The sequence below is a fragment of the Penaeus vannamei genome, chromosome 10, assembly GCF_042767895.1.
Source record: "Penaeus vannamei isolate JL-2024 chromosome 10, ASM4276789v1, whole genome shotgun sequence".
NCBI classification, from domain to species: Eukaryota; Metazoa; Arthropoda; class Malacostraca; order Decapoda; family Penaeidae; genus Penaeus; species Penaeus vannamei.
The window spans coordinates 42,458,198-42,485,697 of NC_091558.1; the positions used below are offsets into that span (position 1 = coordinate 42,458,198).

Below are 27,500 nucleotides of genomic sequence, written 5' to 3' on the forward strand. Positions count from 1 at the left end.
GAGAAACTAAAGAACTGCAGATAAAGAGGAGACAAATGCAGGAGGACGAAGAGGAGGAAGACCAAGAACTGCAACAGAAGGAAAGGAAGAGGAGGGGATAAAAGCAGGAACAGGAGAGGGAGAGAAGAGGGAAGCAGATACCCAGCAGAAGTGGGAGGATGAGTGGATAAATACAAGAGTAGCAGGAGGAGGAAGGTTAAGGGATGATCGCAAAAAGAGAAAGAGGTAGAAAAAGAGGAAGAGAATAAAGAGAACAAGAAAAAAGCGAAGAAATAATAACATTAACAAGAATAACCACAGAAAGAGAAAGAACGGGAGGTAGAAAATTAGGAAGAAAATAAAACGAAAAAAATCACACAGAAAAAGGTACAAAAAATAATAAATAAATAAAATAACAATAACAAGAATAACAACCACCAGAATCAAAAACGAAGAGCAGAGAAAACACCCATCACCATCAGCATCACCATCAGCAACAGGACCATCGCAGTCGTCGTTGTGAGGAGGCCGCAAGATCACTCACTCAAGGAGGTTGTGATGGAGGGGCAGCGCATCACATCCAAGTTGAGTGAGTCACCCGGCAGCCGAAACTGGGGCCCCGTTCCTCCGCTCGCTCGTTCGCTCGTTCGCTCCTTTGGGTACTTTCCTTGGCTCGTTATTCCTTCGTTCGCTCGTTCGTTTCTTGGGTACTTTCCTTCGCTTGTTATTCCTTCGTTCCTTCGCTTGTTATTCCTTCGTTCCTTCATTCGCTTTTTGGGTATTTTTCTTCGCTTGTTATTCCTTCGTTCCTTTGTTCCTTCATTCGCTTTTTGGGTACTTTCCTTGGCTCGCTATTCCTTCGTTCGTTCGTTCGCTCCTTGGGTACTTTCCTTCGCTTGTTATTCCTTCGTTCCTTCGTTCGCTCGTTCGCTCCTTTGGGTACTTTCCTTCGCTTGTTATTCCTTCGTTCCTTTGTTCCTTCATTCGCTCCTTGGGTACTTTCCTTCACCCGTTATTCCTTCGTTCCTCCGTTCGCTTCTTGGGTACTTCCCTTCGCGATAAGGAGTGATAAAAGACTTAAAAAAAGGGAGGGAGGGAGTGAAGATAGATAAAGAGAGAGAAAAAAAAATGTACAGAAGCCATGGTATATATTTCGTTTGTTTTGGTGTACCGATGTGCGAAAGAATGCGTGGAAAAAAGATGGATAGATTAATTATGACCTACAATGCAAGTGAGGGGGGGAGAGGGAGAGAGAGAGGGAGAGGGAGAGGGGGAGGAGGAGAGAGAGAGAGAGGGAGAGAGAGAGAGAGAGAGAGAGAGAGAGAGAGAGAGAGAGAGAGAGAGAGAGAGAGAGAGAGAGAGAGAGAGAGAGAAAGAAAGAAAAAGACAGAGAGAGAGAGAGAAAGAAAGAAAAAGAGATAGAGAAAGAGCGACAGACAGAGAAAAGGAGACAGAAAGACCGAAAGAACAGCCAAAGACAGACAAGCAGAGACGCAAAGACACCCAACCCAGCCACACCACCCCCTTCCACCGCTACCAAAGACCTCCTCCACCACCCCACCAACCCCTCTCTTCAGGACACCACCGCCCGTTCCCCGCCGCTCGCTCTGCCGAAGCCCGAAGGAAGGCGCCCGAGCCAGAGGGAGAGTGTGATGAATAAAGACCAATAAAGTCACCAACCGCATTCCAAAAAGAGTTATTCTCTTATTCTCCGGCGTCTTTTCTTGCGGTCCAACTGTTCCTCTCCTGGCGGCACACGAGGGAGGGGAAAGGGAGGGGAAAGGGAAGGGAGGGAAAGGGAGGGAGGGAGGGAAGGAGGGAGGGAGGGAGGGAGGGAGGGAGGGAGGGAGGGAGAATGAGAGACAGAGAGAGAAAAAATGAGAAAGAACAAACACAGAAGATAACGAATAAAAACAAACGAAAAACCCCGAGACAAAAAAAGAGCGAAAGCAAGGGCAACAGAAGTAGAGAGAGAAGAAAAAAAAATTACGAGAAAATCAAGTCGAGCCAAACTCTCCCCTAGCTCCCCTCCCCCTCCCCCCGGAGTCCCAAGCCCCCGGGGCACAGGAGGCCAGAGGGACTGCCGCCTTCACCCAACGCACAGCAAGACACCAGACTCCCAAGTGGTGCTTGCCTGGGACCCACGTGGGACTCGTCCATGAATTTCTCGTTTTATCGCACTGTTTCCTCCTCCGAAAATTTCACATCCATTTCCTCTCGCCGAGTTTCTCTCTCCTAAAAAGTGGCTCCACTTGTGAATATCTCCCCTGGCGATGCGTGTGCGAGAGAGGATAAAACACGAGAAGAATGATACAACCAAAAGAGAAAAAAAATATATAGAAAAAAAGGCGATAAAAAATAATCAAAAATAAAGTAAAAGATTGCAACAAGTGTTCGCCGTCAACCAAACCGACACAGTTTATCTGACTTCGCCGCACAAGGCCCAGAACAACGACCGCTCACATCTCCCTCTTTCTCCCTCCCTCCCTCCCTCTCCCTTCCCTCCTCTTCCCTCCTCTCCTACTCCTCTTCTCTTTCTGACCCGCTCGACGTGCACACTGTAGCCAGAGAAATGAAAAAAAGGACACAGCGTCCAAACTACAGCTACATAACCTAAGAATCCTCCACAGTCTCTCCTCATTGGCTTTCCGAAAAACAGGTGGAATATATTAATAGATTATAATCATTAATAATTAATAGAATACATCAATAGATTTTCCATCGGGAGTTTTTGTAATAGCAAAATACAAACGTGAAATACCTAGTTTAGGGCAACACGAGAATGTAAAGTCTAATAGCAAATTATATATAGGCCAATGGTGATCAAGTGAGAGAGAGTGAAAGGGGGAGAGAGAGAGGAAGAAGGAGAGAGAGGGAGGGAAGGAGGGAGGAGCGGGAGATGGAAAAGGAAAAGGAGAAGGAGAGAGAAACAGGGAGAGACAGAGACAGAGGTAGAAAGACAGACATAACGATAGAAAAAAAATAGAAATAGAAATAGAACGAGAAAAAAAAACGGTAAGAGTGCGGAAGGGAGAGGGGGAGAGGGAGAGAGAGAGAGAGAGAGAGCCCACTCTGTGACGTCACATCCGGTTGGGCGAGATAGACGAGAAGCCGGTTTAAACATAGCCGTTTCTTTCCCCTCTAAACCATCGCACTGCCGTCCACTTGTTACCGGTTTCGCGGCCTGATGTATCGCAGAATTCGAGAAGGTTCGATATATAACGGCCAGCGCTATTACGAAAGACCGTAATAATCCTAAATGCTTACGAGGTTGCGCTCGCTAGGAACACGAAAAATAAAGAAAATGGGAAAACAAGTAAAAAAAAAAAAGTCGACCTTGTTTACAACTTACGATCAAGAACGTGGCAAGAAAAATCAACAAGAAAAAGAAAAAAAAAGGAGGGAGGGGTGATGAGATGAGAAGAGAAGAAGAGATGAGAGACGGAGAGAGAAAAAATCCGTGATTATGGTTCTCCCGATTTAGTCCGACTCTGACGTCATCGGTTCTCAGTTCTCGGGATGAACACGGTTGTTCTGTTCTGCAAGTGGAGAACACAGGGAAGGAAGAACAACAGAGGAGGGAGAAGGGGAAAGGGAGGGAAGGAAGGAGGGGAAAGGAGAGATGAAGGAAAATGGAGGAGAAGGAGGAGGAGGAGGGAGGAAAAGGGGGGAGAAGGAGGGAAAGGAGAGGAAAAAGGGGGAGAGAGAGATAGAGAGAGAGAGAGAGAGAGAGAGAGAGAGAGAGAGAGAGAGAGAGAGAGAATTGGGCGAGAAGAGAGAGACTGACATATAGACAAATGAGGAAGAAGAGATAAAGAGGGAGGGAAAGGAAGAATGACAAGAAAGGAGAGAAAGAAAGGGAAGGAGGATAAACACAAAGATTGCATAAGGAAGAAAGGGAAAGCAAGAGAGAGGGATGGACGAAGGGAAGGAGGCCAACAGATATAAAAATAAACAAAAAGAAGAAAGGAGAGAGAAGAAGAAGCGAAAGGAAAGATAACAAAAAAATATATCAGTCCACGACCTAAAAGACAACTTAAATACGGGCGCATTCCTACCGCCTCCTCCTCGCCCCCCCTCCCCCCTTTACCCCCTCCCCTCCTCCCCTCCCTCCAGAGAAAAGAGTACACCCTCCCACAAGGATGGCAGAATCCTACACTGTGTTGCATGTTCCCCGTAACCCCCTCCCCCCTTCCCCTCCAAACCCCTTTTCGTAACCTGCCTCCCTCCCCTCACCCCCCCTCAACTTCCCTTTCTACCCCTTTCCTCCCTCCTCCTTCCCTCCTCCCCTTCCTCCCCCTCCCCTCAACCTCCTTCCATCCTCCCCTTCCCCCTCCCTCCTCCCCCTCCCCCTCCCTCAACTTCCCTTCCTACCCCCCCTTCCCCTACCCCCCCTCCCTCCCGCTTCCCTGGGTGTCCTACTTCAAAGAAGCGGGTCAGGGCTGGGGAGGCAGGCAAGCAGGCAAGCAGGCAAGCAGGCAGACAAGCAGGCAGGAGAGGGACAGAGCCTGCACCACAAGCCTGGGTATGTTTACAGCGTGACGTCATGTAGAGCCAGTGTTGTGTTCCCTTCAGAGTAAACTTCGTGTGCGTGAAGGGGGAGGTATGTGCGTGGGTTGGGGGTGGGTGGGTGGGGAGGGGAGGGGGGGGAGGGGGTGATATGTATGTGTCTGGGGGGGAGAGGGAGTGAGCGAGGGGGAGGGGAGAGGGGGATGTGTGTGTGTGTGTGTGTGTGTGTGTGTGTGTGTGTGTGTGTGTGTGTGTGTGTGTGTGTGTGTGTGTGTGTGTGTGTGTGTGTGTGTGTGTGTGTAAAAACGACAGCGAGAAACAGCTATCTAACCTACCAATTACCAGTAGACAAAAAACGAGAGAGAGAGAGAGAGAGAGAGAGAGAGAGAGAGAGAGAGAGAGAGAGAGAGAGAGAGAGAGAGAGAGAGAGCAGAGAGAGAGAGAGAGAGAGAGAGAGAGAGAGAGAGAGAGAGAGAGAGAGAGAGAGAGAGAGAGAGTCCTGAGAACCCGAAAGCATGTAGCAGAACAAATTGTCAACTAGAATAACAGCGGTAAGATTTTGACACATCCTGCCCCTCCTCCCCAACCCCTCCCTCCCACTCCCTTTCCGTCTCCCCCTCCTTATCCCTTCCTGTCCCCCCACCCCCTCCTACCTACCTACCTCTCCCCCACCAACCTCCACTTCTCACTTCCGCTGTTGCAATCCTTATCAATGAAGTGCAGAATCAGTAATAATAGTAACAGCGTGAACTTACTCCAAGTAACTTCCATCAATGAAAACCGTAGATACTAAAAAAATAAACAAACAACCAAATATATAAACAGATACATATAATAATAACCACTGAAAAAAGAAGAAAAAACGTGAATTTAACATGAAGCTATGACAAGTAATAACCCAAAAAAAAAGAAAAAAAATCATTATCATCTAGACAGCGGGTTCCGGAGTGACTGCCACGCTCTCAGCTCTTCAACTGTCACGGTTTTGCGCGCTTGCTCTCGATTCCCTGTGTAACCGACCGCTTTTGCAGACAGTTAAGACCCTGTGCAACTCCTATGCATAAAATTAGCGACGCTAAAGTAGAGGGGAGGTGGAGATTATACTTCCACGAGAGTTGTTTTATCTTTAAGTAATATATAACGTAAGATAAGCAGCTAAAATCACGCGCACTCGTGGTAATCATGACCCCTTAATTCAAAATTTCCCGCCAATTTGAAAAAGGAGACAACACTTGCACAAAACACTAGCGTCTCCACAAGCTCTCCTTTACCTAACCTATTTCACCTTATGGAACCCTTAATAACCCCCCCCCCTCAAACATAACGAACAAAAGAGAACAGGAAAAGCAGAGAACGAAAAAAAAACACAAAACAAAACACATCCGATAACGTTATGAGCAGAAAGTCCACGTCAGATGACCGTAAATGACACAGGGGCAGGCATGGCGCTGTCGTGACGTCATGGCCAGTGTCTGCCACTTAAGCGCGTCCACTATGTCCAATTTGGGGCTCCGGCGGCCAGCGTGAAAGGGCGAGACGACTAATATCCGATGAAATTCGATTATGGAAGGCGAATGGAAATGGGGAAGGTGAGGAAGAAGGAGGAGGAGGAGGAGGAGGAGAAGGAAGAAGAAAGGGGGGAAAAGGATCGCCTTATAAGCCCACGATTCTTGGGGTAGACGCCTTGGTCCCGCTCCTCGACGTCTGGGGCTGCAAATGCGCAAATGCAGGGATGGCCAACCGAGGGCGCATTCCTCGTCCGTTGAAGCTTCTGGAGGTTCTTGCGCATCGTTACGTGTTCATGCACGGATGGGTATTTCCCAAGCCACAAGCCGACTTTCCCAAGACCTTCCCCGCTGCACACACACAAAAAAAACACCACCATCAACATGAAAACTTAAAAACAAAAGAAACTAAATCACCTCAAAAAGTTTTCTTCAAGAGCACCAAACTGAAAAAAAAATCGTATGTGAAACTGATCTTAATAATACAACTGAAGCCGCTTCGCTTTCTCTCTCTCTCTCTTCGACGGATCGCTCACAAACTCACAAACACCATTTCGTCTCCGAGAGCCCAACACTCGGGCGACGGCGGCACGCACTCCCTCCACCTCGGGCACCCTCCTGTAGGTGAATGCGGGCAGAACAGGGGTCGGAGGAGCTCGCACACGGAGGGAGAGAGAGAGAGTGAGGGAGTGAGGGAGGTCCACTCACAAAACCAACCCTCATTCCCCTCCTCTCCTCCTCCTATACTCCACCCCCATTCGCCCCCCCTCCTCCTCCTCCTCCCACACCTCCCCCACCCCCCTCCTGCCACACAGACTGCCACATTCCTCGTGTCTCGCGGATATCCTTCACTCGCCCGTCTAATTCCCTCGCCTGTCTTGCTGCCCACGAAAGGGAGACAGAGCACCAGACAAGCGCGTGAAGCTCTCCTGTCTCTCCCCTTTGTGGAGGACAACAAACCCCCAAAAGCAGAAGGAGGAGGAGAAGAAAACGAGAGAAAAAACGCCCGGGGGTTATGACTGATACCCCTCAGCTGGTAACATCGAAGCCGCGAGCAAGTGTGGCGCCATTTACATTAGCGAATGCTAGTTTTCGCTCGGGAGACGGGGCGAGAAGGAGGGAGAAAGAGAGGCGAGAGGAGGAAGAATATGAGGGGATTATGCCGTGTCCTTCCGTTCTGAGGTCGATCTACACTAGACTAGAGAGAAACGATAAACGAATTCCCTTCACGAAAGTGGGGTGCAAGGGGAAGCGAGGTCCCGAGCCCCCTTCGCGAAATTTAAGATCGGCGAAAAGGCGGGAGAGGAGCGAAATGGCGTCTGTGCCCAGCTGATTAACAGAGCCACAGGTTCTGTTGCTCTCTATGCATGCAAACGTACACGCTCTAACGAACTCCCACGAAACGGAAAAACAACACCGCATCCTGTTTAATATAACGATGAACAGAGCTCGTTAAAAAGGTACCGCTAGAAGTACAAAAACGGAAAAAAAAATTGCCGAACAGGTCGCTGCTACAGAGGCATGAGATACAAAACACAGGTGCCAACCCCGCGAACCTTGCACCCCATAGTTCAAGCCACACGCGCGTTTCGAGAGCGATTCGAGAAGGCCCTGATAATTTTGCGAATGAAGAAAAGTTGAGTAAAGAGACGAAGACGCTAAGTGAAGACAAAAAAACAAAAAACAAGTCCCTTTTCTACGCGGATAAGAAAGGTTCTCAAAATGGCCATAAACAACGCTATAGCAGGGGTGGGGGTGGGAAGGGGGTGGGGGTGGGGGGTTTGGGAAGGAGGGTGAGGGGGAAAAGAGGATAAGATTACGAAGCATGAGGAAAAGAAACAAAGGAGAGAAAAGACGGAGAACAGAGAGGCTGTGTGAGGGAAAAGGAGGGCGGGGAGAACAGGGAGGGCGCATGCGATAACAGGCGATAACGAGGAAGGAAAGCGGATACACTAAGAAAAACAAGAAAGGAAAGGAAAGGGAGCAGAGAGAGAGAGAGAGAGAGAGAGAGAGAGAGAGAGAGAGAGAGAGAGAGAGAGAGAGAGAGAGAGATAAAAGAGAGAGAGAGAGAGAGAGAGAGAGAGAGAGAAGAAAGAGAAAGAAAGAGAAAGAGAAAGAGAAAGAGAAAGAGAGAGAGAGAGAGCAGGGAGAGAGAACAGACAGACACACATGCAGAACAGAGAGAAACAGAGAGAGAGAGACAGACAGTAACGTAGGTGAGGCGCACAAGAGCAGGGAGAGAGAGAGAGAGAGAGAGAGAGAGAGAGAGAGAGAGAGAGAGAGAGAGAGAGAGAGAGAGAGAGAGAGAGAGAGAGAGAGAAAGAGGGGAGAGCATGGAAGGTCAAGGCGATGCATCCGAGGGGCGTCCACTTCAAGAAGAACAGGGTCAAGGCGACCGCTGGCGAGGGGAGGGACGAGGGGGAAGAAGGGGAGGGGGCGAGGGGAAGGACGAAGGGGAAGAAGGGGAGGGACGAGGGGAAAGAAGGGGAGTGGGAAGAAGGGGAGGGGACGAGGGGAAAAGAAGGGGAGGGCGAGGGAAGGGGAGGGGGGATGGGGCGAGGGGAAAGAAGGGGAGGCGAGGGGGAAGAAGGGAGGGGCGAGGGGGAAGAAGGGGAGGGGCGAGGGGGAAGAAGGGGAGGGGACGAGGGGAAACAAGGGAGGGGGCAAGGGGGAAGAAGGGGAGGGAAGAAGGATGGGGCGAGGGGAAAGAAGGGGAGGGGGCGAGGGGGAAGAAGGGAGGGGGCGAGGGGAAATAAGGGGAGGGGGGAGGGGAAGAAAGGGAGGGGGCGAGGGGGAAGAAGGGGAGGGGGCGAGGGGGAAGAAGAGAGGGGGGAGGGGGCGAGGGGAAAGAAGGGGAGGGGCGAGGGGGAAGAAGGAGGGGGGCGAGGGGGAAGAAGAGGAGGGGGAGGGGGGGGAAAAGGGAGGGGGAGGGAAGAAAGGGGGGGCGAGGGGGAAGAAGGGGAGGGGGCGAGGGGGAAGAAGAGGAGGGGGAGGGGCGAGGGGAAAGAAGGGAGGGGACGAGGGGAAGAAGGGGAGGGGGCGAGGGGGAAGAAGGGTGGGGCGAGGGGGAAGAAGGGAGGGGCGAGGGGAAGAAGGGGAGGACGAGGGGAGGGGGAAGAAGGGAGGGGGCGAGGGGAAACAAGGGGAAGGACGAGGGGAAAGAGGAGGGGGCGAGGGGAAAGAAGGGGAGGGGGCGAGGGGGGAAGAAGGGGAGGGGCGAGGGGAAAAGGGGAGGGGGCGAGGGGGAAGAAGGAGGGGGCGAGGGGAAAGAAGGGGAAAGGGCGAGGGGGAAGAAGGGAGGGGGCGAGGGGGAAGAAGGGGAGGGGGCGAGGGGGAAGAAGGGAGGGGGCGAGGGGGAAAGAAGGGGAGGGGGCGAGGGGGAAGAAGGGAGGGGGAGGGGGAAGAAGGGGAGGGACGAGGGGAAAGAAGGGGAGGGGGCGAGGGGGAAGAAGGGGAGAGGACGAGGGGAAGAAGGGGAGGGGGCGAGGGGGAAGAAGGGAGGGGACGAGGGGGAAGAAGGGAGGGGCGAGGGGGAAGAAGGGGAGGGGCGAGGGGGAAGAAGGGGAGGGGGCGAGGGGGAAGAAGAGGAGGGGGAGGGGGCGAGGGGAAATAAGGGGAGGGGACGATGCCAGGCCGGAGGAATGCCACTAACCTCCCGAGGGGAAACGAAGGGACCTTTTCCCACCTCCCCTCCATTCCCCCTCCTTCCCCCCCCTCGTCCTCCCTTCCGAAAAGGCCTTAAAGGTCACAGAGCCTTTTTATGAGGCGGTTCTGGTGTGCCTCTTTATATGTGTGTGTGTGTGTGTGTGTGTGTGTGTGTGTGTGTGTGTGTGTGTGTGTGTGTGTGTGTGTGTGTGTGCGTTTGCGCGCGCGTACGTGCACCGTACATAAAAGGTCTAGTTGTGCCCGCCGAGCCGCCGTGACGCGCGCGCGCACGCACCACTCCTTCGCGATACTAATTCACTCAAGGGCAAACCCACATGCCCATAGCGCCGCCACCGCCGCCACCACCACCGCCGCCACCACCGCCGCCGCCGCCGCCACATCCTATATCCTTTTCCCGCTACTCTGGCACTGGCACTGGCACCCGGGCATCCCTATCTACCCCGTCCACTCTTTATCTGTACGAGTCTGTGCATGTCTCTGCTTATTTTTGTATTTTATTCCTATTGCCTTCTCCTACCATACGTACTCTCTCGCTCGCTCTTTCTTTCTCTCTCTCTCCGTTCTTTTTTATCCTTCTCTCTCTCTCTCTCTCTCTCTCTCTTTCTCTCTCTCTCGCTCTCTCTCTCTCGCTCTCTCTCTCGCTCTCTCTCTGTTTGTCTGTCTTTGTGTCTGCCTGTCTCTGTCTGTCTGTCTGTCTCATTCTCTCTCTCTCTCTCTCTCTCTCTCTCTCTCTCTCTCTCTCTCTCTCTCTCTCTCTCTCTCTCTCTCTCTCTCTCTCTCTCTCTCTCTCTCTCGCTGTTTTCGCGCAAAATGGCACAACGCGAAATTGAGTGAGTGACTGACACCCGAGACACGAGGTGGGAAGGTGAACACACGAGAAAGATGCATGGAATGAGGGGAATGAGAGGAATGTGGGATAAAAATGAGGAAGGGAGAGAGAGTGAGAAAGAGCGGGGGAGGGAGGGAAGGAGACATAGAGGGAAGGTAGAGAAATAAGGTTGAGCGAATGAGAGGAAGGGAGAGGGAGGGAGGGAGGAAGGGAGGGAGGGAGGGAGGGAGGGAGAGAGAGGGAGAGAGAGAGAGAGAGAGAGAGAGAGAGAGAGAGAGAGAGAGAGAGAGAGAGAGAGAGAGAGAGAGAGAGAGAGAGAGAGAGAGAGAGAGAGAGAGAGATAAGAAGAGAGCAAAAGGGAAAGAGAAAAAGAATACTACCCTACACCAAAATCCAACATTTCGAAATTTTGAAAAAATACGTACTTTCTCTGTCTCTCCTTTCCCCCTCTCCCTCCTTCTCTCACTCACCCCTCCCTACTCTCTCCTTCCCTACCTCCCTCCCTCTCTCTCTTCCCTCCTCCTCCTCCTCCTCCTCACCCTCACTCCTCACCTCTCCTTCTCTCCCTCTGATTACCTTCCCCTCCTCCCACCATCCTCTTCTCTTCCTCCTTCCCCCCTCCTCATTACCCTCACCCTCCTTCCCTCTCTCTCCGCATTGGACTTCCTTCCGGTCCAATCGCATGCCTCCCCCCCTTCTCCCCCTTCCCCCTCCGCCCCCCCCACACAGGCCATCATGTCGCCATTTTCCAAGTCGACGTTTCAACCTGGCGTTATCTAAACAAACGCCGAGTTGCGAGATTCCGCGAGATTCTGCGGGATTCTGCGATGCCTTGACGATTTCCCCGGCCGGCCATGCGGAGAGGGAGGGAGGAAGGGAGGGAGGGAGGGGTGAAGGGGGGATAGGGGAGGGAGGGGAGGGAGTGGTGAAGGGGGGTAGGTGGATAGGGGAGGGAGGAGGGTGAAGTGGGGATTGGGGAGGGAGGGGAAAAAGAGGGAGAAAGGGGGATGGGGAGAAGGAGGGAGGAAGGGAGGAGGAGAAAGAGGGGCAGGATAGTCTCTTTTCTCCTTTTCTTTCATCCTCCCCCATTCCCAACCACCATTTCTCTCCTCCTCTCTCCTAATCTCCCATCCTCACCCCCGTCCCTCTTCCCTTTCCTTCTCCCTCTCCTTCCCTCCCTTTTTTCTTCCCCTTCTCTCTTCCCTTCCCTCTCCTCCATCTCCATCTCCATCTCCCTCCCTCTCCATCTCCTTCTCCATCTCCCTCTCCTCCCTCTCCTTCCCTCCCTTTTCCCTCCCCCCTCCACATCCGCCAAGCGTCTGCACCTAAACACTGTCAGCCATTGTATACTGTGAAGCGAACCCACACATACGTCTTGGTTTTCCTCACCGGATACTTGCGTTAAAAAGTGGGTGGGGAGGGAGGGAGGGAGGGAGGGAGAGAGGGAGGGGAGGGAGGGAGGGAGGGAGAGAGGGGAGGAGGAAGGGAGGGTGGAGGGGAGGTAGGGGAGGGAGGGGAAGGGGGGAGAGGGGAGGAGGAGGGAGGGGGCAGGGGAGGGAGGAGGATGGAGTGGAGAAAGAAGGGAGAAATTAACGGAGAAAGAAGGGGAGAGACGGAAGGGACGGTGGGGGAGGAAGGGTGGAAGACAGAGAGGGTGCGATAGATGAACTGAGGGAAGGGAGGGAATATAGGAGGGAAAGGAGGGATGGGAAGAGGAGGGAAAGGTGGAGAAAGAGGGAGGGAAGGAGGAAAGAGAGGAGGGAAGGAGGGAAGAGAGGAGGGAAGGAGGGAAGAGAGGAGGGCAGGAGGGAGGGAAGGGGGGAAAGAAAGAAACGATGAAGAAATTACAGAGGAAGGGAATATTAAGCGCCTGAACAGATGAGGGAAAAACGGTAGTAAAAACGAGTCTATGAGAACAAGGACAAGAAGAGAGAGAGGGGAGAGAGAGAGAGAGAGAGAGAGAGAGGAAGGAAGGGAAAGAGAATGAGAAACACATGTAACAGAAGAGGAAAAAACACTCGATGATGAAGTAAAGAAAGAAAAAAAGGAATAAAACAAATAAAAAAGATAAAAGAAAGTAACTAAGAACGAGAAGAGAGAGAGAGAGAAAAAAAAAACTAAAAACAAAAAAGTCGACACGAAAAACGACTAAAACGACGAAGAAAAAAAAAGCCAAAACAAGAAGAAGAAGAATACGAAGAAGAAGAAGAAGAAGAAGAAAGAAAACACGACGAAGAAGAAAGAGAGCAATGAGAGAGAAGCAGTGAGTGGCTTTCAAACGATCTATCAACTCAAGTCAACGTATAAATTGTGGTCTGAGAAGGAACTGGCAGCGAGGAAGAGACAGAGAGAGGGAGGGAGAAGGAAGGAAGGAAGAGGAAGAGAGAGAAAATGATAAATAAGGAAGAGGGAGAGAGGGAAGAAATGGACAGGGCTATGGAGAGAGAGAGAGAGAGAGAGAGAGAGAGAGAGAGAGAGAGAGAGAGAGAGAGAGAGAGAGAGAGAGAGAGAGAGAGAGAGAGAGAGAGAGAGAGAGAGAGAGAGAGAGAGAGAGAGAGAGAAACAGAGACAAACAACCAAAAAAAGGACATACAACCAAATAAATACATACAAAACAAAACAACCAAAAAAACAAACAAAATAACCCTCCCTCCCAAAACACGAAAGAGACAGACAAAACACAAACACAAACAACTAACAGAAACAAAACAAGGGAACGAGCGAACGAGCGAACGAGCGAACGACCCAATTCTACCGTTCCCTCGACAGCAGAGCGAGCGGCAGCAGAGCGAGCGAGACGAGAGAGGAAGATACTAATAAATTAATTGAAACAATAGAGAGAAACGAATGTGTAATGACGTCGAGTGCCACATTAACAGTGCCACCTCACACAGGGTCACACAAGCACGCACTTCGGAAAGAAAGAAAAACAAAAAATGGGAGGAAGTTATTCTCTCTCTCTCTCTCTCTCTCTCTCTCTCTCTCTCTCTCTCTCTCTCTCTCTCTCTCTCTCTCTCTCTCTCTCTCTACAGTACTTTATGAATATATAAAAGAATAAAATAAAAAATAAAACAACAATTTATAAAAGAAATCATAGCAGTAATCATAGTATGCGTTGTGAAAATCTAATAATGATAATAATAATAATAATAATAATAAACGACAATAGTAATAATAGCAATACACTATGAAACGATACGAACATTCATTATACAAATAAAAAGAGTAATAAAAACAATAATGATGATGATATTAATAATAATAATAATAATAATAATAACAATAGCAACAATAACAGCAATAATAACAACAATAACAATACCAACAACATCAAAATAATAATAATAACAAAAGTACAAACCCTCCCCAACACTCGAAATGGCAACTGTCGACCAGAATCCCACCGCACAGCGCCAGGCGACCCAACACCCGGCCGGCTCTGTTCGCGGCTCGGATGTTATGCATATTATTTTAACCACGTTATACTGTGTACTGTAATAAAGATATAAAAAAAAAAGTAGGTAGGAATAAACTTAAACTGTTAGCATCTGTTGGCCAAACGTAAGGAGAAAGGAGGAGGGAGGTGGGGAGAGGGAGGAGGGAGAGGGAGGAAGGAGGGAAGGGGAGGGAGGAGGAAGGGGGAAGGTAGGGAAGGGAGGGAGGAGGGGAGGGGAAGAGAGAGAGGAGGGGAAGGGAGGAAGGGAGGGAGGGAGGAGAGGGGGAAGGGGTGAGGGAAGGAAGGGAGGAGGGAGGGAGGGGGAAGGGAGAGGAGGGAGGGAGAGTTAGATAGAGAAAAGATTTTCGATACAAAATTCCCTTAAGCCCTGCATAACACCTTAAAAAAATAAACCTCTCTTTTATAAAATCCATTAATCAACCCCTCAGATCTCCATCACCCCCCCCCCACCCACCCACCCACCCACGCCCATCACCACCTTGCAACCGCCCAATTACCCAACTTGAAAATAGGCCTAAAAAGCGAGGAAAACGAAAAAAAATTATATTTCCACGTGTGCTATTTCAAAACTTCTCCCCTCCCCAGACCCCTATCCTTACCAGATACCCTCCTCCTTCCTCCCTCCCTCCTTCTTTCCTCTTCTTTCTCCCTCCCTCCTTCACCCTTCCTCTCCTTATCTCTCCCCTCCTTCCCTTTCCTGCCCCTATCCCTAGTAGATACCCTACTCCTTCCTTTCATTTTCCTCCTCCCTCCCTTCCTCCCTTTCCCTCCTCCTTCTCTATCTCCCCCCCTCCTTCCTTCCCTCCCCTCCCTCCCTTCCCCTCCCACCCTCTTCCTCCCCCTTCCTCCCTCTCTCTAAACGCCCCGAGATCAGCTGCTCCATCTCTCCTCCGACCCGGCCCGCCATTGTAAATATTTATTGCATCTCCCGCTGAATGTTTACGTCGAGCTGCCCTCCCATTGGCCAGCGCCGTCGACCAATCACCACTCGGATGTGTTCTGTAAGCGGGCCTTTGTTTGTTTACGACGAAGACAATTATTTAACCAAGGAAGAAATAACGAAGGGGAAAAAATAACCCGAGTCTTAACCCCCCCCCCCCCGGGAGATTAAGGGAAAGAAAAAAAAGGGTTTGAGCATAAAAAAAATAAATAAAATAAATACAGCCATTATCATATCTGAAATACAAAGGAATTTAAGCGAAAAAACATAAATAAACAAAATATACATATCCCTATCAACATCACGAACAGCGGACGCAACAGATGACGCAATCACCGATAACAGGAAAAACGGAGAACCAAAAATAAGAGAAGGAGAAGGAGATAAAAGATAGTTGGCAAAAGACCCATAGGCACTGATAAGAAGATTGAATTATTGAAACAAGGAAAAAGGGGAGAAAGAGTAGGTGGAATAAAAGAGAGTGGGGAAGAGGAAGGAAGAGAGAAGAGAAGACAGAAAAAATAGAAGATGAGGAAGAGAAGGAAGATAAGAAAAGAAAAAGAAAGAACATGGGAGAAAAACACAATGGCGGACAAAAAGAGGACAAGGAGGAAGAAGAGAACAAGAGAGATTAGGAGAAACGAGCAAAGCAGCGAAAACAGAGAAGAGAAAGACCAAAAAAAGAAGGAAGAAGAGAAAACTAAGAGGAAGATATCAGGAAAACGCAGAAAGGAGAAGCAGAGAAGGAGGAGGAACTGACTGAGAGATAGAGGAGAAAGACCGGAAGACAAGAGAGAAGGAAAAGAAAGAGGAAACAGAAAACGAAGACGGAATAAATAGGGAGAATGAAGAAAAGGAGGAGGAGAACGAAAAGGAGGAGAAGACCAAGAAGAAGAGAAGGAAAAAAAAGAAGAAACAAAACGAAGAGGAACATCAGGAGAACGAAAAGGAGATAAGAGAGGAGGACTCAACAAGAAGAGAAGGAAAGACATCAAGAAGGAGAAACAAAACGTAAAGAGGAAGTTCAGAGAACGCAAAGACGGAGGAGGAGGAGCACAGGAGAACAGAAAAGAGTGAGAATTCAGCAAGAGGAGACGGAGGAGGAGGAGAAGAAGCCGTACTCTTCCTTGGAGCGGAGAAGACGACCCAGCACTTCCTTTAAGAGGAGGAAGGTCCCTCAGACGAACTCAAATCGCTTCAGGGCAAAAGCACCAACGGTCCATCAGCTGTCCCTTCCGTTGCGGTAAATTTCGAAGAAAAAGAAGAAAAAAAGAGAAATGTCATCTTTAAAAATAATCTTTAAATAGAATAAATCAAAACAATAAACTTTAAAAATAATCTTTAAATAGAATAAATTAAAATAATAATCTTTAAAAATAATCTTTAAATAGAATAAATTAAAATAATATTTAAAAATAATCTTTAAATAGAATAAATCAAAATCATCTTTAAAAATAATCTTTAAATAAATAATTTTGAAATAGAAAAATTATCTTTAAATAGAAGAAAAAAAGAGAAATATACGTATTCATCATCTTAGAATTGAAAAATAATCTTTAAAAAGAAGAAAAAAAAAGAAATACGTATTCATTATCTTAGAACTGAAAAATAATTTTTAAAAAGAAGAAATAAAAAGAAAAAGAAATGTCATTCGTATTAATTATCTTAGAATTGAAAAAATAGTCTTTAAAAATGTGATAGAAGCATACGTTATTCATCGCATTTTCAAAGAAAGAAATTAAGAAAATGAAATTGTATAAATTAAATATCACACGCATTCACTATCTTAAAAATCAGAATCTAAAAAATATACATTGATGGAATAATAAGGAGGTATTCGCTCCATCCATCTTCGAAGTACGAATAAAAAAAACAAATAATAATAACGACAAATAATACCAATTTCTCACCGCCCCCGCGCCATCCAAGGGGGGTCCCCAGCCAGTATTACGCATAATTTCACATGGCTAAATTGGCTCATCCTAAAACGTGATAATCGCTTTCCCCAGGCCTTTAAAACCCTTCCAGATAACGCAAGGTTTGTATTTAGTCTCGATATATTTTCCCTAGAATCGGTACGCACCTAATTATTTTGGTCTCCGTCCCTAATCTGACCACCTTGTACTACATCTCTCGCGAAGATCCTGTTGGCTATTTAAATACAACAATACAGTAATAATACAAGTTAACGGGTCAAATACACGCCTATTGCCACGGTCTTCCCTCCTCGATTTTCCAAGGGGATCCCAAAAGTCTACTTGAAAGGGCTGTCTGCTGTTACTCTCTCTCTAGACCGTGAGCTGTCTGCTGTTACTCTCTCTCTAGACCGTGAGCTGTCTGCTGTTACTCTCTCTCTAGACCGTGGTAATGCTGTCGCCATGTTACTTTTCTCTGGGCCATGCTGTCTGCTGTTACTCTCTCTCTAGACCGTGAGCTGTCTGCTGTTACTCTCTCTCTAGACCGTGAGCTGTCTGCTGTTACTCTCTCTCTAGACCGTGAGCTGTCTGCTGTTACTCTCTCTCTAGACCGTGAGCTGTCGGCTGTTACTCTCTCTCTAGACCGTGAGCTGTCTGCTGTTACTCTCTCTCTAGACCGTGAGCTGTCGGCTGTTACTCTCTCTCTAGACCGTGAGCTGTCTGCTGTTACTCTCTCTCTAGACCGTGAGCTGTCTGCTGTTACTCTCTCTCTAGACCGTGAGCTGTCTGCTGTTACTCTCTCTCTAGACCGTGAGCTGTCTGCTGTTACTCTCTCTCTAGACCGTGAGCTGTCTGCTGTTACTCTCTCTAGACCGTGAGCTGTCTGCTGTTACTCTCTCTCTAGACCGTGAGCTGTCGGCTGTTACTCTCTCTCTAGACCGTGAGCTGTCTGCTGTTACTCTCTCTAGACCGTGAGGAAATTCCTTGCAAAAAAAAGTGGCTACGAGCCTTGCAATGTCGTGGGTACTCTGGTCGGATTAACGTGGGAGAGAGAGAAAAAAATTATGATAATAAAGATAATTGAATGATAACAAGGAGAAGACAAGTGATGTTGGGTAAACAAAAGGGGTGGATGTAAGAAACTGAAGAGGAGGTGGGGTAAAAAATAATAACTGGCATATTTCTACATCTGGGAAAAAAAGGTCAGAGAGAGAAAGAGAAGGTGGGAGGGAGGGAGGGAGGGAGGGGAGAGAGAGGGAGAGAGAGAGAGAGAGAGAGAGAGAGAGAGAGAGAGAGAGAGAGAGAGAGAGAGAGAGAGAGAGAGAGAGAGAGAGAGAGAGAGAGAGGGAGAGAGGGAGAGAGGGAATGAGAGCGAGAGAGCGAATGAGAGAGAGAGAGAGAGAGAGCGAGAGAGAGAGAGAGAGAGAGAGAGAGAGAGAGAGAGAGAAAGGGAGAGAGAAAGAGAGACAAACAGACAGAAAGAGAGAGAGAGTACTTCAGAAGAGGTGCTAAGAAAAAAAATTAAAGAGAAGGAAACGGAATAGAAGAACGAAGAGGAGGATAAAGAGAAGAATGATACGGAGAAGGAGAAGAAGAATGATACGGAGAAGGAGAAAGAGGAGAAGAAGAATGATACGGAGAAGGAGAACGAGGAGGAGAAGGAGAATGATACGAAGGAGAAAGAGGAGGAGGAGGAGGAGAAGGAGAATGAGGAGGAGGAGGAAGAAAGGTGTTACCTGATCACAGGGGAGAAACCCGAGTCACAACGGCCAGTGCGGTTAACAGCTGTTGTCACGTCACCCTGGATCAGGTCCTCCCGCTTCTCCCTCTTCTCCCTCATCTCCCTCTTCTCCCTACGCCCATGGGAACGCCCCCCTAGGCCACGGCGACGCCACGCCCTTCACCTTCACGCCCACATTCACAATGGTATGTACACTCGAGCCTACAGACCGGCGCACAGCAACGAGTGAGTTAAAAAGCTCAAGATAGAAGGCGATTTGGTGTGCGTGTGCGTGTGAGTGTGTGTGTGTGTGTGTGTGTGTGTGTGTGTGTGTGTGTGTGTGTGTGTGTGTGTGTGTGTGTGTGTGTGTGTGTGTGTGTGTGTGTGTGTGTGTGTGACGACGCCACATATGTTAAAAAATCAAATAGAAACAAATAAATGATAAAAAAAAAACAGAGCAACCCCAACACAAGAAGACCTATTACTAATGAGATGATTATGATAACAATCGTAAAGACGGCAAGTGACGCCACTCATAACAATAAAACTGAAATACAAAAAAACACGCCCGAAAAAAAAAATATATATATACCAGCAATAATACCAGTGACATACCACCACTTATCCCAGCCCAGAACACTTAAAAATCCCTTAAAAGTCCTAGAGCGAGAGGCCGCAGCAGCGAGAGGCCGTCCCTCGACCCAGAGCCTAATCCTACAACAAACAAAGCGAGAGCCGGAGTGCCAGGGCCAGGCGCGGGGCAACAGAATTCTGATGCCAGCACCACTCGAGATGCCCGCCTCGAGAGCTCCTGCGGCCCTGCGGCTCTCGCATGCCCCACGGCCTTCCCTCCAGCTCGAGTTTCTCACAGAATGCAGGGAAAAACGAGACGAAATGGCGAGTGGCGATGGCCTGCTTACCACGGCGAGGGCGAGGGAGTATTATTCTTACTTAATAGAGGGAACTGAAAGCTGTCACGGGCTGAGTGGGGGCTTTGTGGAGGGGAAAAAGCTTTCTGATGGGGTGACAGGAGAGGCCACTGATGGCGATAAGGCTTCTTAAACTGCGAACCACCTACGAGATTCACCGCCCTGAGTATGCATATGTGTCTACATATAAGTATATCTATACATATATATATATATATATATATATATATATATATATATATATATATATATATATATATATATATACATATATACATATATACATATATACATATACATATAGACATACACATTCACACACACACACTAACAGGTCGAGAGAAACACTATAATCTGGACAGGAGAAGAAAGAGAAGAAGGAGAGGCGGGGAAAGACGAGAGAAAGACCGAGATGAAGTAGAAGTTCCCATGCACCTTTGCGAGCGCGTGACGTCATCCTCCCGAGGCGTGCGAGACAAGAAAGTGTCACGGAGAGCAGGGCGAGGCTGGGCGCTGCGGAGGCGTCGGTCGCCCGAAGGACACTCGGGAAGCGACCTGACTCGGAGGCGGCGAGGGAGGCGACGACGACGAAGACGACGGCGAAGGAGGCGTGGAAGCGGGAGGAGGGAGATGCGCAGGAGGGGCGGGAGGCGGGGCAGAGGGAGGCGGCGCTGAGATGCCCGAGATGGCGGCGGCGGCGGTCGCCTGAAGGTGGCCACGCTGACGTCATAGCGCGGCGTCCTCCTCGCCACGGAAGAGCGAAGGAAGAGGGGAAAGGAGAGGAAAACCAGAGGGATCTCAGCGAAGTCTCAGCGACGAAAAACCCCGCTCGAAGACTGGGTTTTGCGCGAGGCCTTCTCCGCTCTTCCGTCCCTCTCTCTCCTTCCCTCCTTCCTCCTCTCTCCCTCTCTCCCTCCCTCCTTTGGCCCCGCCCTGCACCCGCACTTCAGCCTCCGTTCCAGACCAGGAGCGCCGAGGTGGAGCGAGGGAGGAGGACGCCGCGACGAAGGAGGCGGAGGGCGAGGAGGCGCTGTTCCTCCGCCATGGCGCCCGCCCGTCCCTGGGCACCAACACACGCCCTCCACCACCAACACGAGCTTTTGCCACCACCACGCCGCCGCCCGCCCGCCTTCCTCCCTCTCGCCCCAACGCCCACAGCCCCTCCAACGCCGCCCACGATTACCACCACCCCCACACGCCCTCCCGAAGGACGCGAGGCTGCAGCGCGGGGGATCCTCCTCGTCGGCGCCTCCTCCTGCTGCTGCTGCTCCTCCTGAAGGCGCTGCGTCGGCGAAAAACACTTAGGTAAAAGAGACAACTGGGTGTGCGGGTGCTCACTTCGGGACGGCCGGGGCTGGTGTGACGTTGCGAGGGGCATCACGCTCCTTATATACCCGGCTCCAGGGGGTGAGGGGAAGAGGAGGAGGAGGAGAGGGGGAGAGGGGCAGTGGGGAGGTGGAGGATGGGGGTGGTGAAGGGAGGTAGAAGGGGGCAGGGGGAGGGAGGAAGGTAGAAGGTGTGGTAGGAGAGTGCAGGGAGGTAGAGAAAGAGGGGGCAGGAGGGAGGGGGGGGGAGGTAGAAGGGGGCAGGAGGGAGGAGGTAGAAGGGGCAGGAGGGAGGGAGAGGTGGAACAGGGGAGGGGAGGTAAGGGCGGGCAGGGGGGGAGAGGGAGGGGAGAAAGGGGCAGGGGAGGAGGGGGAGGAAAAAAGGGTAGAAGGGGGAGAAGGAGGTCTTACACAAGGAACGAAGAAGAAGAAGAGGTGGGAGGAAGATGGGGACAAGGGAGGGGGGGGAGGTTAGGATTGTGAGCACGAGGGAACGGGATGGAAAGTGGGGTGGCAGAGGTCCAAGAGCGGGGTGGGGGACAAGAAGAAGGGGTGGACACGTGGGGAGGAGGAGAGGGAGGAGAGGAGGGAGGAGGAGAGGGTGTGAGGGAGGAAATATGGTTCCCAGACCTCATGACTCCAAAGGCATGCCATTCCAGCCTAAGCCTCCTTGTAAACCTCACGAAGCAACCTTATATAACGAAGCGAGAGATATCCGCAAAAATGGATGTTAGGTCTGTTTGTAAAGGACTGCGTCCGATCTTAGCAATCGGGGGGGGAGTATTTGCGATTGGGAAGGGGGTGTGGATTTTGCGGATTGGGATGGGGGGATTTGCGATTGGGAAGGGGGGAGGATTATGCGATTGGAAAGGGAGGGGGAATTTCGGCGACTGGGAAGGTGGGGTATTTGCGATTGGGAAGGGGGGTATTTTCCAGTGATTGGGAAGAGTGGGGACTTTGCCATTAGGGAATGGGGGGGGATATTTGCGATTGGGAAGGGGGTATTTGCGATTGGGAAGGGGGTATTTGCAAGATTGCAGGAAGGGGATTTGGGGATTGGGAAGGTGGGGAGTACCATTTTGCGATTGGAGGAGGGAGGAGAGGGTTTTTGCGATTGGGAAGGGTGTGGGATTTGCGATTGGGATGGGGGTGGAGAATATATTGCCTGATTAGGGGAAGTGGGAGGTATTTGCACTCGGGGTCATGCATCGGAAGGGGAGAATTCCTGAGCAGTTGGGAAGGGGGGGAGAGATTTTGCGATTGCAGGAAGGGGGGGAACATTTGCAGCGATTGGGAAGGGGGGAATTTATGATTGGGAAGGGGGAATTCATGATTGGGAAGGGGGGGGCGGCGAGAAATCCGCGGCTGCTGGATTGCCTTCGTCTGCGCTTCGGCGATAGAAGAAAGGAGGAGAAACAGTGGAACGAGAGGAGAGAAGAGGCGGGAGGAGAGGGAGAACATACATACATACGAACGCACATACATCCCAAGCACACCACCCCAACATCCCCTCCCACACCCCCTCCCCCCAAAAAAAAACACACCACCCACCTCTACCAACCACCTCGACACCATCAACACCATCAATACCACCAACACCAACCCCCCAAAAAAGACACAGGCCACCACCACCCATCAACACCCACCACCTCAACCATCAACACCAACCCCCCAAAAAAGACACAGACCACCACCACCCACCACCTCGACACCACCCACCACCTCGACACCACCCACCACCTCGACACCACCACCAACACCAACCCCCCATAAAAGACACAGGCCACCACCACCACCCACCACCTCAACACCACCCACCAACCCCCCCAAAAAGACACAGGCCACCACCACCACACTTCCACCCACCACCTCGACACCATCAACACCACCAACACCACCTCGACACCACCCACCTCGACACCACCACCAACACCATCAACACCACCAACACCACCTCGACACCACCCACCACCTCGACACCTCCCACCACCATCAACACCACCCACCACCTCAACACCACCCACCACCTCGACACCACCACCAACACCATCAACACCACCAACACCACTCGACACCACCACCCTCTCGACACCACCCCCACCACCATCAACACCACCAACACCACCTCGACACCACCCACCACCTCGACACCACCACCAACACCATCAACACCACCAACACCACCTCGACACCACCCACCACCTCGACACCACCCACCACCATCAACACCACCAACACCACCTCGACACCACCCACCACCTCGACACCACCACCAACACCATCAACACCAACAACACCACCTCGACACCACCCACCACCTCGACACCACCCACCACCATCAACACCACCAACACCACCTCGACACCACCACCAACACCATCAACACCACCAACACCACCTCTACCACCCACCACCTCGACACCACCACCAACACCATCAACACCACCAACACCACCTCGACCCCACCACCTCGACACCACCCACCACCATCAACACCACCAACACCACCTCGACACCACCCACCACCTCGACACCACCACCAACACCATCAACACCACCAACACCACCTCGACACCACCCACCACCCCGACACCACCCACCCCCTCGACACCACCCACCACCATCAACACCACCAACACCACCTCGACACCACCACCAACACCATCAACACCACCTCGACACCACCCACCACCTCGACACCACCACCAACACCATCAACACCACCAACACCAATTGACACCACCCACCACCTCGACACCACCCACCACCATCAACACCACCAACACCACCTCGACACCACCCACCACCTCGACACCACCCACCACCATCAACACCACCAACACCACCTCGACACCACCCACCACCTCGACACCACCACCAACACCATCACCACCAACACCACTCGACACCACCCACCACCTCGACACCACCACCAACACCATCAACACCACCAACACCACCTCGACACCACCCACCACCTCGACACCTCCCACCACCATCAACACCACCCACCACCTCAACACCACCCACCACCTCGACACCACCACCAACACCATCAACACCACCAACACCACCTCGACACCACCCACCACCTCGACACCACCCACCACCATCAACACCACCAACACCACCACCAACATCAACCCCATAACCCCATCACCCAATGCGTAGAAGCGTAGAGAGAGAAGTTTATTAGTCGTCATATTCCTCGTCCGGTTCTATCCGACGCTGGAGAAAACATTTCTTCTCTTCATCCGCATCAGTGTGGACGAAGGCAGGCGTGTCTTGGTAGCCGGTCAGCATATCTCGTTCTCTTCTGTCTATGTGGTCTTGTCTGTCGCCTTTCAGCATACCTAGTTCTCTTCCGTTGGTCTTGTCTGTCACTCTTCAGCATATCTTGAGCATACCTCCTCCTCTTCTATGTCGTCTTGTCTCGTCGCCCTTCAGCATACCTCGTTCTCTTCTATGTGGTTTTGTCTGTCACTCTTCAGCATATTTTTATCATACCTCCTCTTCTATGTGGTCTTGTCTGTCGCCCTTCAGCATACCTCCTTCTCTTCTAAATGGTCTTGTCTGTCGCCCTTCAGCATACCTCCTTCTCTTCTATGTGGTCTTGTCCGGCGCCTTTCAGCATACCTCGTTCTCTTCTGTCTAAATGGTCTTGTCTAACACCCTTCAGCATATCTCGTTCTCTTCTATGTGAACGTCTCTCTGTCGCCCTTCAGCATACCTCCTTCTCTTCTAAATGGTCTTGTCTGTCGCCCTTCAGCATACCTCCTTCTCTTCTATGTGGTCTTGTCCGGCGCCTTTCAGCATACCTCGTTCTCTTCTGTCTAAATGGTCTTGTCTAACACCCTTCAGCATATCTCGTTCTCTTCTATGTGGTCTTGTCTGTCGCCCTTCAGCATACCTCCTTCTCTTCTAAATGGTCTTGTCTGTCGCCCTTCAGCATACCTCCTTCTCTTCTATGTGGTCTTGTCCGGCGCCTTTCAGCATACCTCGTTCTCTTCTGTCTAAATGGTCTTGTCTAACACCCTTCAGCATATCTCGTTCTTCTATGTGGTCTTGTCTGTCGCCCTTCAGCATACCTCCTTCTCTTCTAAATGGTCTTGTCTGTCGCCCTTCAGCATACCTCCTTCTCTTCTATGTGGTCTTGTCCGGCGCCTTTCAGCATACCTCGTTCTCTTCTGTCTAAATGGTCTTGTCTAACACCCTTCAGCATATCTCGTTCTCTTCTATGTGGTCTTGTCTGTCGCCCTTCAGCATACCTCCTTCTCTTCTAAATGGTCTTGTCTGTCGCCCTTCAGCATACCTCCTTCTCTTCTATGTGGTCTTGTCCGGCGCCTTTCAGCATACCTCGTTCTCTTCTGTCTAAATGGTCTTGTCTAACACCCTTCAGCATATCTCGTTCTCTTCTATGTGGTCTTGTCTGTCGCCCTTCAGCATACCTTCAGCATACCTCAATTATTACGAATTATTTCCATTCGATGATGATTACATTCCCTTCGCTTATGAATTATTTCCATTCGATTATGATTAAATTCCGTATTTATGATTTATTTCCATTCGATTATGATTAAATTCCGTTATTATGATTTATTTCCATTCGATGATGATTCATTTCCATTTTATTATGATTTACCTCCACTTAATTTTGATTCATTTCCATTCGATCATGGTTGATCTAAATTCGAATATGATTTATCTCCAGCGTATTATGACTTCTTTCCATTGTATTATGATTGATTTTAATTTTATTAAGATATATTTCCACTGTATTATGCTTTATTTCCGTTCGATTAACATTTACTTCCAATCGATTAAGATTTAGTCAAATTCGATTACAATTTATTTCCATCCGATTATTACAATATATTTCCACTCGATTATTATGCTTCATTTCCATTCCATTACGTTTCATTTCCAACCAATCCAACCTTCAAATCCAATCAATCATGAATCATTTCTATCCAGTGATGACTTAATTCCACCCAAGATTTTTTTATTTCATTTCTTATCGTACAAAATGAAGGACAAAGACGCCGCCATGTTTTCTTCGTCAGTGCCTTCAGCCGAGAGGAAATATAGTTCATGGTCGTTCTGGAATTCATCCGTTGCCTATATTTGGTATCGGGATAGGCCTATGTCACGATTTCAGTCATCCTGAGGAAATATTTAATTCAGGCCATATTAAAGCTTATCTGGATCTGGTAAATAATAAATGGTATTGGGATAGGCCTATGTTACGATTTCAGTCACCCCGAGGAAATATCAAATTCAAGCCATAATAAAGCTCATCTGGTAAATAATAAATGGTATTGGGATAGGCCTATGTCACGAATTCAGTCACCCCGAGGAAATATTTAATTCCTGCTGTAATAAAGCTTATCTGCCCTTAATAGGTAAATAAATAAAATGTATCGAGATAGGCCTATGTCACGAATTTAGTCAGCCCCAAGAAGATATTTATTTCGATCCATAATAAAGCTTATCTGGCCTTAATAGGTAAATAATAAGTGGCATCGGAATAGACCTATGTCACGAATTCAGTCACCTCGGGAAGATATTAAATTCAAACCATAATAAAGCTTAACTGGTAAATAATAAATGGTATCGGGATAGGCCTATGTCACGATTTCAGTCACCTCGGGATGAAATTTAATTCGATCCATAATAAAGCTTATCTGGCCTTAATAGGTAAATAATAAAATGTATCGAGATAGGCCTATGTCACGAATTTAGTCACCCCCAAGAAGATATTTAATTCGATCCATAATAAAGCTTATCTGGTAAATAATAAATCGTATTGGGATAGGCCTATGATACGTATTCAGTCAGCCCCAAGAAGATATTTAATTCGATCCATAATAAAGCTCATCTGGCCTTAATAGGTAAATAATAAGTGGCATCGGGATAGGCCTATGTCACGAATTCAGTCACCTCGGGAAGATATATAATTCCTGCCATAATAAAGCCCACCTGTCCTTAAAAAATAGAGGTAAATGCATAAAATCTGATTAATTAAAAGCCTATTACATGGATTCAGTCACCCTAAAATGACCAATATTCCCGCCAAAATCAAGCTTTACTCTCCTTAAAAATAAACAAACAAATAAAAGCTAATAAAATACAATAAAATGAAAAAAATAAAGAAAAAGGATAAATAAATAAAAGCTAATAAAAAAAATACAGACAAATGATAAATAAATAAAAGCTTATAAAAAATAAATCAAAATACAGAAAAAAGATAAATACATAAATTCTGATAAAACAAAACAAAAAACAAAAATAAATCAAAATACAGAAAAAGCCAGAGAACCTCAACACTTTCCTCGCCCAAAAAAGAAAAAGAATGAAAGAAAGAAAGAAAGAAAGAAAGAAAGAAAGAAAAAGGAGAAGAAGAAGAAGATCAAAAAGAAGAAGATCAAAAAGAAGAAGATCAAAAAGAAGAAGATGAGAAGAAGAAGAAGATGAGAAGATGATGAGTAGAAGGAGAAGTAGAAAAAAAGAAGACGAAAAGAAGAAGAAGAAGATGATGATGATGAGAAGAAGAAGAAAATAAGAAGATCAAGAAGAAGAAGAAAAAAAGTCGACTCCACGCGTCCAGGACAGGAAGCGAGTCACGACCACCATCTATCGAGTCGCACCAGGATGTTTTCCCTCGAGATCCCACAGTCATCCTCATCATCGCCGTCCTCTCTTCGTCGCCGCCTTCGTCATCGAGA

The 27,500-nt window shown here is 49.1% G+C and overlaps 1 protein-coding gene across 2 annotated transcripts in view; it reads right to left on the bottom strand.

The window, feature by feature from the left end:
- Window positions 1-27,500, bottom strand: part of LOC113804315 (matrix metalloproteinase-2) — a 434,910-nt gene that overhangs the window by 27,188 nt on the left and 380,222 nt on the right. Inside the window, exon 1 of one of the 2 annotated variants that reach the window (XM_070126699.1) lies at window positions 6,538-6,736. The exons of the other annotated variant lie outside the window; for it this stretch is intronic. Coding sequence (XP_069982800.1) covers window positions 6,538-6,716 — 179 coding nt within the window. The 5' untranslated portion in view covers window positions 6,717-6,736. Of the gene's footprint in view, window positions 1-6,537; window positions 6,737-27,500 lie in introns of those variants that run through there. 2 annotated transcript variants of the gene reach the window in all.